Genomic DNA, 12206 nt, shown 5'->3' with positions numbered 1-12206 from the left:
CTCTACAGTGTCTTACCTGGCCTGTAGACTATGGAAACACGCCTTAGTTACCTGTACAGAGTTTCACCTGGCCTGTAGACTATTGAAACACACCTTACACACTTGTACGGGTTCACCTGGCCTGTAGACAATTGAAACACACCTTACACACCTGTACAGGGTATCACCTGGCCCGTAGACTATGGAAACACACCTTAGCTACCTCTACAGTGTGTTACCTGGCCCATAGACAATGGAGAAACACCTTAGCTACCTCTACAGTGTCTTACCTGGCCTGTAGACTATGGAAACACACCTTAGTTACCTGTACAGAGTCTCACCTGGCCTGTAGACTATTGAAACACACCTTACACCCTTGTACGGGTTCACCTGGCCTGTAGACTATGGAAACACACCTTACAGTAAGTTACACACCTGTACAGGGTCTCACCTGGCCTGTAGACAATTGAAACACACCTTACACGCCTGTACAGAGTCTCACCTGGCCTGTAGACAATGGAAACACACCTTACACACCTGTACAGAGTCTCACCTGGCCTGTAGACAATGGAAACACTGTTCAAACACACCTTAGCTACCTCTACAGTGTCTTACCTGGCCTGTAGACGCTGGAAAAACCCTTTAATACACACATGTAACGTTACAGGGTCTGACCTGGGCTGTACTTGTAGACAATGGAAATGCACTTTACACACCTGTACAGCGTCTCACTTGGCCTGCATGAAAAGATAACACACCTTACTGACATGTACAGTGTCTCACCTGGCCTGTAGTTAAATGAAAGATGCTCTCTATTAAAGATGTAGTACACCGGTGGTAGCCCGAGCCTCCTTGCCCGAGCGAATCACACGAAGTGTTGGAGTCTGCGCAGTAACATATTCCAAGAAGCAAGCAGAAAGGTCAGGAGTCACGTATACTCGCGTCACTTCCGGTTTCAGCGCACAACGGTTGCAGCACTACGAAAAATATTTTACCGCATAAAGGGGAGCGTAGTTGGTGAGCCGAGAGATATTTATCTCCATGAAAAATGTTTTCTGGTGTGTCTGTCTGTGTGTTTGTGTGTCTGTTTGTTTTTCCGGATATTTGTGGTCAGCATTAACTCATAAACCTCTGGATAAATTACGATGATATTTGGTATGTGGGTAGGTGTTAGGAAGCCGAAGGTAAAGGTCAATTTTGGGCTCCCTTGTATGTGACTTGGTACTGCAACAGAAATTCCGTTTTTTATACCTTGTGACCTGGATGCGCTGTAGTCTTTATTTTTTGGTGGCAGATAACTTGTAACGCAGGGAATACATGGTGTACATGTTTTGGATCTCCTTAGCAGGTTGCTCTGGAACTGCAGGGGCATTTAAAAAAGTTCTAAGGAGGACAACTGAACAAGGGAATGACAAATTTACATTATATTTTTATATCAGAGTTTTCATGGAAAATAACAAGGAGCCGAGGGTTTAGCCAGTACATATAACAGTGTGAAGTTGTTCCATCGTCGAGTTTTGAGGCACAAGACGTTAAGACTCTAACCAGCCATGTGTATAGCATATAACGCCGTTGGCGTGATCCACTGTGTATGCCAAGGTTTTGCCTGTGAAATTGAACTTCAGTGCTGACTTTAAGATGGCTTTAGGATAAACTTCGTCTATCGGGAGGGTTTTCGGATAAGCCGTAGTTTTGTCGCGTAACCACAAGAGCTCCAGAAGGCCAAGGATGTATACAAGTCTGGGCAAGTTTCCAAGACAGGGTACCCACCAAGACGCCGACTGAATATCACATTAAAGAGTAATGAACGAATGTCTGCAACCGAATATCTGCCAAGATGTAACGTTATTCTAGGGTTGGAACATGAAAGCTCTTATTTCCACCCCAAGCGTGTACATATTGATGACTACAGAAGAGTGCATTCTAACATGCTGCAGGCTAATTGGTACCTTTTATAGCGGCTTTCTCCGTATGACCACAGCGTGAGTTATATTGGCAAAGTCTCACCAATATTACAAGATGCGGTTGTGGTGTTTGATTTTGCCGAACATATGCGGGTTTCCTTCTTTGTGCCCCAAGGGCTGTGAAAACGCCACCTATACACCATATGTTGGTGTTCAACTAAACTCGGCACAAAACGTTTTTTACATCATATTTCCGTTGTTTCTGCATCAATTTCAAATTTTCAATGTATCAATAGAAAGCGTGTGTGATTTCCTTTCCAATGTTATCAAACTCATTATCATTGTAAACTCAAGGAACAAGCACCAGGCCTGCTAACGTGAGTGGGTCACACAAATAATGTGGCCCAATTTCCCTGCTTGTGTCACTGTATCGTCCGATTAGTACGGTCGCGGGTGTCAATGATTCAATCAATCCTTTTTCATGTAATCTTTGGTATGCAGAACATAGAAGTATATCTTAGCACTTTTGACTAGAGTTTCTTATGATTGTAAAGTTATCTAACAAGCAACAGGTCTGCTTACGTCAGGGGGTCACAAAAGTGCTGAAATTACCCTACTGAAGTTGATATTCCAAACCTTTTGTGCTGAGTGTATATCGCTAGCTTCATCGTGAATTAGAACATTATGTTTGCCTGTAACGACTCAAATATTTCATCTGTTCAAGTTCAGAAGAAGAGAATCTCGACAGAGAATGGGGGGAACCCATGGCGGATAATGGGTAATTAGATTTGACGTTGAGTAATTTAGTGTAGACCCTGCTGAATACATGCACATAGAAGTAGAACCAAATAGTTTGAAACTTTAGAGACAACATTTTCGAGTAAAAACATGCTATTATGTTTGTCGGGTCTTTTTATGTTACTTGCAATCAGGCCTCGAGCTGGATTTCGCAAAAAAAGACCTCTTATCAATTGTGATAACTTTATATTACGAACAATACCCTAAAGATACTAGTGATATACAGCGTGGTTATACTTAACAATGAAAATGATGTATGAATTAATTTGACAACTGAATCTACACTACCTATACTATTCATAGTTATTTTTTTATTTGTAGTTTTGTTAATATATTTGCTGGGTAACATGTTTTTTATATTAATGCATGTTAATACTCACATACATGTCATGTAGCATACCCACACAAAATATAAGATTGTATAAAGATACCTACATCCTGTCAGCATATCGGCGCGTACAAGCCAGGTATATTTCTGTTTTAATCAAATCTTATTTGCACATTGGGATCAGCGAAAATCTTCTTAATGTTCGTTGATTAATGATGATCTTAACTTTATTGCACTTCTGTCTTGAAATCAGGTTTGATAAATGAAGGGACCCCATATTTCATGTGTAGCTGAATTACAGAGATCCGCAATATACCCGTTGACTGATTGGGATATCAGCCTGGTATTACGTATGTATGATAAAGTAAAGCCGGCCTCAAAAAGACATTATCTAGTTTACAAAATATAATACGATTTTTGCCCTTTCAGCCTTTTCTATTTTCTAAAATTGACGAAATTATCCTGAGGCACCTGCGTCTATGGGAGTGGTCTTTCTCCTTTCATAATTCATTCGTGCATTCATACAAAACAAGATAATTTTAAGAACAGTTATTCCTAGTACTGTGCAACACTGCCATTGCATAGAACGTCTTTCTGGCCAACCACTACCAGCCATACATACATTACGACACCAAAAAATTACGGCAGACAATATTACGACACCGCAACATTACGGCAGACAACATTACGACACCACAACATTACGGCAGACAATACTACGACACAGCAAAAATCTACAGCAGTTCACCTACGCCATTTAAACCAACCAAAGATCTACCAAATCAATCGAAAAGTCAGCCCTCTGATGTGTTTTCCATTCCCCTGTCATCCAGTCTGGTGGCTCTACAGATTTCCAAACAGGAAGCCATGCAAAGTTCATCATCTGTGACTTCAGGCAAAATGCATGTTTCAAGAAAGCCGGGACCTGGGTCAGTGTTTGCACTTACAGACGTGTTACGGGTGAACTTATGTCACTGGATGCCGCACACGCAGCGCTTTCAGGGTTGTTATTGTCACCTGGTGCGGAATCGGTATGCGTGGCGGGTAACGTTACAGTACGGTTTTACCCCTCCAGCTCTTCGTGTTCACATAATCAATCCGATAAGTAACCCTGAGTGAAATCTTGTCCTGGTTTGTACTTTTCTCTAGTTATACGTAAGGGTTCCAGCAATCGATTGCTGCCTTGTTGGAAGAGCAATCCTTAAGTTGGACATGAAAATCAAACATTCGTTCGCGTCCTATTTTAGTTTTCTCTTTCATGCTCCTTATTTAGTCCAGCGAAGTTGTTTTATTCATGAAGGTTAGACATACAGGTAAAAACATGAGTAAAAGAACGGTTATTGGCTACGAGTTGGGAAACGGTCAGACGTTTCAGACAGCGTCCACTATAGTGACACCGGAGAAACCTCGTCGAAGAGCTAATTTTATACCTACCATTGAATTGATATGCAAAAGAGATGAACACAATTTTCGATAGTCCAATAGGAACCAAAGTAAAGCAATGTCAAGACAAGGTTGACGCAATGAGTCAATTAACTCCCGTCGTTTGAACATATATCCTTATTAATCAAGATGTCTGCAAATTGAAGGATATGTAATCTGTCTCTTTTTACAGCTCATTACATCACAGTCGTATGCAAGATAACGTGGTGTGGCCTATATGGTTTTTATGGTGCAACGTGCCAAATTTTGCCAACTTTGCGAATTCATGCCAATTTTATTTTGAGATCGACCTGATGCATTAATGCAAATGTAACCCAAATGAGCTGGAAATCAAATCGGTGGTGCCACTATAAATCATACATCAAAGTTATTAATAATGCAGATTTGCAGTGATAAAATGATGCATATGTTAACTTCTGATACTTGGCGTGCAACTTAGATAAGATCACTTACTCACTCACGACCCATGACCGCAGTGGTGATATTGTAAGATATATGAATTTCGACATTTTCTGAATGGAATAAAGTCTTTCGAAAACTATAAAGTATCACTTTCAGGCGACAAATTGAGAATCCTTGCGCAATTTGGCGCAGTCCAGTCAGGTCTTGTACCCGCTCCACTACTTCATACATAACAGTACGTCTCATGGCCATTGGCCGGGCGTTCCCAACTGACGAGAAAACAGACCAGCGCGCAACGATTTTCTTTACCCATTATCCACCATTAAACATTGCCCTGACACATGTGAGGCCGCTATTTTACTACCGAATACTATATCTCAACCACACAGTCAGCGTGGTCATCTTTAGTGGTCTTTATTAAATATGATGCTGGGCACTAACGCCAAATGTTATCCATACTTATTATTACTTAGTGCTTATGTGTGTGTTGAATGCCATTAGACGATTTTCCAACTAAATCCGATACTTTACCCAAAACCCATGTCACATGTGGTAACGTTAGAGACCCACGTCAGATAGATCTGCAAAAGGTCAAAAAGATTGAAACAAAAAAAGAATCTTGACCTTCGAGCTGAGTTGGTGGATTGGCGACCCAAACCGGCCATCTAACATTAACACAATACGTCACAAATCAACCACCTGTGTCGACTTCGCACACAAAATCGCTTTCAGATATGAAAAAAAAAACCACACAAGCAAGACTGGTTGTGTACTCTCCAAGCAGAGGTTAGGCTCCGGCTGTTTTTTAACGGTTTTTTTAGCCGTTGTTATCGGGCAGTCTATTTTGTCATTTTTCTTGAAGTACGCCAGCCAGTTAGGTTTTGACACAGCAAGATATAAAAAAATAGAAAGCCCGATAAAAACGACTAAAAAAACGTTAAAAAAACAGCCGGAGCCTAACCTCTGCTTGGAGAGTGTGGTTGTGGAGTTTCCCACTGCCAATGTGCTTGAACAGTCAAAGATTCAATATGTTTCTCGATGTGGACGGCGCACCAAACTGCGACCGGTTCAACTCTGCTGAAATAAAGCGACATTTTGGCATCGGCTTTAAGTCTGTAATTAACTGTTAGTGATAACCATATTTTCAATGTTTTTCAATGCCATTGCTCAGCGCGACATCCAGTGAACAACTGTTAATATATCTCCTACTACTTGATACCTGTTGCTGTGCTTCTGAATGAAAGGTCACTACCAGGGCTCACTCTCAGAACGTGTACTGGAACGATAACCTGACGATTCTAACGTGCATTATTTCACATGTATTCAAAATCACTGGGCTTGAACGATGCAGCTTGACGGATGGGTTCAGCCGAGAGCAAACCGTTGCCAGGTGCAATTACATTTCAATCCATCTCGCGCAGGTTTACCATTAAACACACCCTGGTAATTTGCGCGGGGACACGAGAGAAACACGGGGTTGCGCTGATATGCGGGTTTTCAGTCTCACAGCCTCAGCTATTCATTAAATGTGATACGGTTTGACAGTTACGGGGTTTTGTAGTTAATTCAAATGCACAAGAACTACGGTTGAGTGACTTACATCGTATGCTACCTGGCGACCCAATGTTTCGGTGGGTTGTTTGTGTAAGTGTAAAGTTCTGGCGTCCACGCATCATCCTCTAGCTTTTAGGACTCATGACTGTAATTTCTATACCTCACGTGTACGTGCCGCGAGACCCACATGTCAACTTCATTTGTTGGTTTACCGTGTACACACAAAGGAGTGGATGACGTCATTAAGGCGCAGTCACAAATCAATTTACCGGCTAACCATCTGTTGCTGCGTGCTGATTAGCATAATATATAAGATTCAGCCAATCAAGTTCCTCGCCAGCGGCTGGCAATTTGTGTGCACCTTATCTAGCGCTCGCGTAGCTTATCATCCCCCAATTTTCCATGTTAGCCGCCTCAACACACTTACATACGCCCAATCAATACATCACAAACACAGAATAACTATGTTAATACTTTCTTTTGTACCATATGTTGCACTTGTAACATGCTTAAGAGGCCTGTTGTCACATGGGGAAATGCCAAGATGAGTTCTGCTTGAGTATTCAATCGCAAAACGGGAATGAAGTATTTGAACGTGGAATATCTAGTAGGCACTTCAATGAAAGAGTGTAACGTTACATCTAAAGTGTACCCGGGAGTGCCGGGGACTCCAATACCCTCCCCTTCTTGAGAAGAGAGTTGGGTGAACAAACATTCAATATAACACTCAAGCTATCCGTGGTAAGCTTTCTAATTATTTACCACGTTGCTAGATATCAGAGAATTTGTGTCATGCATCATGCAAAAATATCATCCTCTATTGGTGCAGCAACAAGCAATGAAAATAAACTTCGAGTTGTTGATGATTTCTTAGCTGTCGCGAGGCATTCCGAGGCCAGCAAGCTATTAGCAGCATTCTCCAAATGCAGTAACGGCTAAATGCAGGGTATGGACAAGAATGCTTAGTCAAACGGACAGGAGCCATATCAACTGGGTAACTAAAAAGTCAGGAGTGATGACCTATCGTAAACAGTCATCTTCATAGTATGAGCCGTCAAATTGTGAAGTTTACGGTGGCTAAAGAAGTACGGTCCCTTTTTTGCTCCATTTCTTCTTCTTCTTATCTTCTTCTTGTTCTTCTCCAAACAATTACGGTTTGGTTTGAATAATGTAAATCAGGCGGCTGTTGCAAAGGTACCGACTTGAAGGTTACTGTAGCTGTAAAAAACAGCCACCCTTTGGGCAAATATATGTAGCAAGTAGTAGGACAGAATTTAAGAGGATGGTCACCATATTTCAAGAATGTATTTGTCATGAGTAAAAATACATTGAGCGCAACAGTTGATAGGCTATACCAGTTAAAGATAGATACGATTCATTTATTTACAGATATTGCCTTTCTACTTCACCGATATTTTCACCGTGCATTCTTTCCGCAAGTACACATTAATAGAATCGAAAGAAGCGTACCGCTTACCATCATTCGCGCATGTACTGGTAAAAGGATTTGTCGGCGACGTGGTCTCCAAGGCATGTATTGCAGCTGTAATGTTTAATTTTAAATTCACAACAACCCCTTACCTTAATTGCTAGTAAATGTCACTGAAAGTTGTGCATTGCAAATAAGATCGGCAGCAAGCCATTGACATCGGACAGGTACATACATACTGGTCAAAGAGCTTCAAACCACACAAAATTGACTCACCCGCACGAGTTGCGCTCTTGGCAGACGACAGTGAAGCGTGACCGTCAGGAGTTCTGGAGTGCCGCCGCTCTTCGAAGCTTCTTCTGACGCAGTCTCACTCGAAAATTATTTACCACCGGTGTAGCGCTCAGGGAAACGACGTCTCGCCAATCCCCGCGAGATTTCACTAATAATGCTCTTCGGGGAGAAGCCAGATACGTGGTGACGCCAGTCGTTATTTCGAACGTTGATTGGGAGATTGTTTGCTTACAATGGGATAATACCTATCATTGATATAATATAATGCCTACAGAATGGGCACTGATTCTGATTATTGTCTCCGTGATGCAGGAATAATTCGTTATCTCTGTGTAACCAGACGTATAAGAGCGAGGGATTGTTGTTTTTGTGATGATATTTAGGTTCTTTTCAATACAACAAAAAGGGAATACAGTACACAGTGGTGCCGAACTCAGGCAAAGTGGCACCACTGGAGAAACATGATACATGGCATATAACAGAAAACATGTAAACGGGAACGTTTGATGTACCGTAAAACGGATTTTAGGTTGGACGCATGAAGGGACATTATGGGTTTGTTTATGCCCGCGGGCAAAAATATGCTAATTATGTAATACAATCTACCTTCCAGTGGGCACGTGGACACGTAGAACCACGCACGCAGCTCAATCGAATGTTAGCGGGCTTTTCAGAAGGTCGCCCTATAGGCTCGGACGTTCGTAACCTGATTTCTGAGCGTAAATTTTTACTCGCAAATACTTCTTGGATTTTCTCCTCTGATTTTTATCGGCGCTGGATTTGAATGCTACACTGCTGCGGTAAGTTATATGCCCACCTTTGTCTTTTTGGTAACGTTAACGTTCGATCATTGCTTGTCTGGCATAACCACATTATGGGATTGGAAACTTCCTTGGCCGGACGTACACTGACGCCTCTGAGCTCAGTATTCTTTGTTAATATATACAATGTATATACGTCACCGAGTATATTATAAGCCAGTGATCATTCATAGTTTGTCTTATAAGTCTACCGATAGCAAGACAGAAGGACTTGAATCGATGTGTCCGTGGATTACGAAACGGCATGTAGCCGATCCCAAGACCGAGTATTACAGAATCGCTTGACTGAAAAATGTTAAGTCAAGAGTGGTATAATCGCGATTCGGTGCTGAATTAATCGTTTCTAGTCAGATCGACGGAATTATATACAGGCGCTATCACAGAGGGTTGACTTCAACCATTTTCCAAAAACGTTCTAGTGCAGACGTAACGTTACTAACGTCAGAATCGCCACATGGTCGATTCAGAAATTTTACATAGACGTTATAATAGTACTGGTGAGCCAATGATAGTACTGGTGAGTCAAATGGGATTCACAACTTAGTTACATGCAAGCAATACCATAGATGGTTGCTGTGATTCACGTAACGCAACTTTTTAGACTATGAGGTCGGCGTTGATACCCACAGAGTTGATTCCTAAACTCTGACGATATTCATGACTGAAACCTAGAAGAAAAAAGAGGGGTGCTTTCACTATTCGGCGTTTAACGATGTTTCTTGTCAGGATGACGCCTTTCCACCCCGGTTCGTCGGTTTGGCGGGTTTTTCATCGCTAATAGCTCCCTTGGGGGGTTTCCTTCTAAGTGTGCACCCAGATTCCGTAGTGATATTTCTCAGTCGGTGTTTTGGCTGTTGTTTTCGCTAGTCGCTCCTTGGGGGGTTTCGAAGCAGAATTTGCATTCTGATTCTGTAGGTTTAATGTATGGAAAATGTCCGAAAATGTCTAGAAGAAGTCCCTCATTATGTGTTTGATAGAATATGCACGCTTATTGTTACTTCTATCATCAAGCGTGTTATTGAGCATGTTCAACGATTCTCATTCACGGTAACGTGTTAAGAGGTGGGATGCCGATCTTTTCGTCAGTCACATTGATTAAAACTTATATGATATTACCGCCAAACCATATTTTGTCTGTTGTTACTGCGTGAGATACTGTGTGAGGCTACCTTAGACATAATGGCCTTCAGAGGGAAACATAAAATACTTTTTCGTGAAGCGAAAAAACGGATTTTAGGTTGGACGCATGAAGGGACATTATGGGTTTGTTTATGCCCGCGGGCAAAAATATGCTAATTATGTAATACAATCTACCTTCCAGTGGGCACGTGGACACGTAGAACCACGCACGCAGCTCAATCGAATGTTAGCGGGCTTTTCAGAAGGTCGCCCTATAGGCTCGGACGTTCGTAACCTGATTTCTGAGCGTAAATTTTTACTCGCAAATACTTCTTGGATTTTCTCCTCTGATTTTCCCTCCCACCCTGTCCCCATTTTATTTATATGAACCATTGATGGGTGGATTGGTTCCCTACAATCTAAAAGTAAATAGATAAAATGTTATGACTTCAATCATGACCTTTACGACTTTGTTGATCTTTGTTGGTGTCGGGCATTAATTACGTCATGAGACCGAAAGGTCAGCCAAAGACAGGAACAACGCCGTCATAGGCGGGTTTAACTGTTTAGAGTATCGCTTTTATGGACATAGAGAAAAGTACTTTCCAAACAGGGTCAGGGTCAGGAATCAAGCAGATATATAAGGTGAAATGGCAAACGTTAAGGTAAATATTCATGTCATACAAGACGGAGGTGGGATGCCTAGGCTTGTCGGGCTTGCTAACTTTGTCAGATAAGACTGGACCTTTTGTATTCTAAATTTATCTAATTGCTAAATTTGTCAGACAACGAATATGGGATGCCTGGGCTGTCAGGTTTGATTCGCAGTTTGGTTACAATTTGAGTATAGCTTGCTTGGGGTAAGAAAAGCTCAGAAAACTAAGAAATAGTGGGACAATGGACGTGTATTAGAGTTTATTGTGGCCGTCAGGTTGGATGCCAAAGACAATTTTTGTCATCACGAACAGGCGTGTGCCGAATCGTGTTTATCCCAGTTGTGCCACTATAGTATAGGACTGGCGGGTGCCAATCCGTGTTTATCCCAGTTGTTACCATGTGACGGGTGTGTGTCAATTTGTGTTTATCTCGGTTGTGATACTATAGGACTGGCGGGTGCCAATCCGTGTTTATCCCAGTTGTTACCATGTGAATGGCGTGTGCCAATTTGTGTTTATCTCGTCGGTTGTGATACTATAGGACTGGCGGGTGCCAATCCGTGTTTATCCCAGTTGTTACCATGTGACTGGCGTGTGTCAATTTGTGTTTATCTCGTCGGTTGTGATACTATAGGACTGGCGGGTGCCAATCCGTGTTTATCCCAGTTGTTACCATGTGACTGGCGTGTGCCAATTTGTGTTTATCTCGTCGGTTGTGATACTATAGGACTGGCGGGTGCCAATCCGTGTTTATCCCAGTTGTTACCATGTGACTGGCGTGTGCCAATTTGTGTTTATCTCGTCGGTTGTGATACTATAGGACTGGCGGGTGCCAATCCGTGTTTATCATCTGTATGCCGTCCATTGCGTCGGTTCATAAGCGGCAATGTGACGTGCTATTATCATGTGTGTCGAACATTGCGTCGGTTCATAAGCGGCAATGTGACGGGCAATTATCATGTGTGTCAAACATTGCGTCGGTTCATAAGCGGCAATGTGACGTGCTATTATCATGTGTGTCAAACATTGCGTCGGTTCGTTAGCGGCAATGTGGCACTCTTATCATCTGTATGCCGCCCATTGCGTCGGTTCATAAGCGGCAATGTGACGGACTATTATCATGTGTGTCAAACATTGCGTCGGTTCATAAGCGGCAATGTGACGTGCTATTATCATGTGTGTCAAACATTGCGTCGGTTCATAAGCGGCAATGTGACGGACTATTATCATGTGTGTCAAACATTGCGTCGGTTCATAAGCGGCAATGTGACGTGCTATTATCATTATTTGTGAGTCAAACACTGCGTCGGTTCGTTAGCGGCAATCCGGTTATGGGTGTGCCGTCCATTAATGCTTATTACCAATCTGAGGCAAAAGGCAGCGGTTGTCTCATCAAACTCGGATGGAAAACTCCTGTAGTTAGATTTAGAACAAAAAATTAATTTTCTTGAAGGACACTGTAAGGCACTTTTACCGATA

General features: G+C 42.2%; 1 protein-coding gene and 1 long non-coding RNA gene across 2 annotated transcripts in view; one reads left to right on the top strand and one right to left on the bottom strand.

The window, feature by feature from the left end:
- Positions 1-952, bottom strand: part of LOC118429745 — a 4559-nt gene extending 3607 nt beyond the window's left edge. The window contains exon 1 of the long non-coding RNA XR_004832775.1: positions 763-952. This is a non-coding gene — a long non-coding RNA (uncharacterized LOC118429745). The remainder of the gene's footprint in view (positions 1-762) is intronic.
- Positions 953-10721: 9769 nt separating this feature from the next.
- On the top strand, positions 10722-12200 carry LOC118428484. The gene is made up of 3 exons (XM_035838568.1): positions 10722-10736; positions 10962-11752; positions 11861-12200. Exons 1-3 carry the CDS (start codon positions 10722-10724, stop codon positions 12018-12020), a joined length of 966 nt encoding a protein of 321 aa, XP_035694461.1. The 3' UTR covers positions 12021-12200.
- Positions 12201-12206: the final 6 nt, after the last annotated feature.

This window comes from Branchiostoma floridae, chromosome 13 (genome assembly GCF_000003815.2).
Source record: "Branchiostoma floridae strain S238N-H82 chromosome 13, Bfl_VNyyK, whole genome shotgun sequence".
Taxonomy (NCBI): domain Eukaryota; kingdom Metazoa; phylum Chordata; class Leptocardii; order Amphioxiformes; family Branchiostomatidae; genus Branchiostoma; species Branchiostoma floridae.
This window is presented reverse-complemented; position numbering and strand designations above follow the sequence as displayed.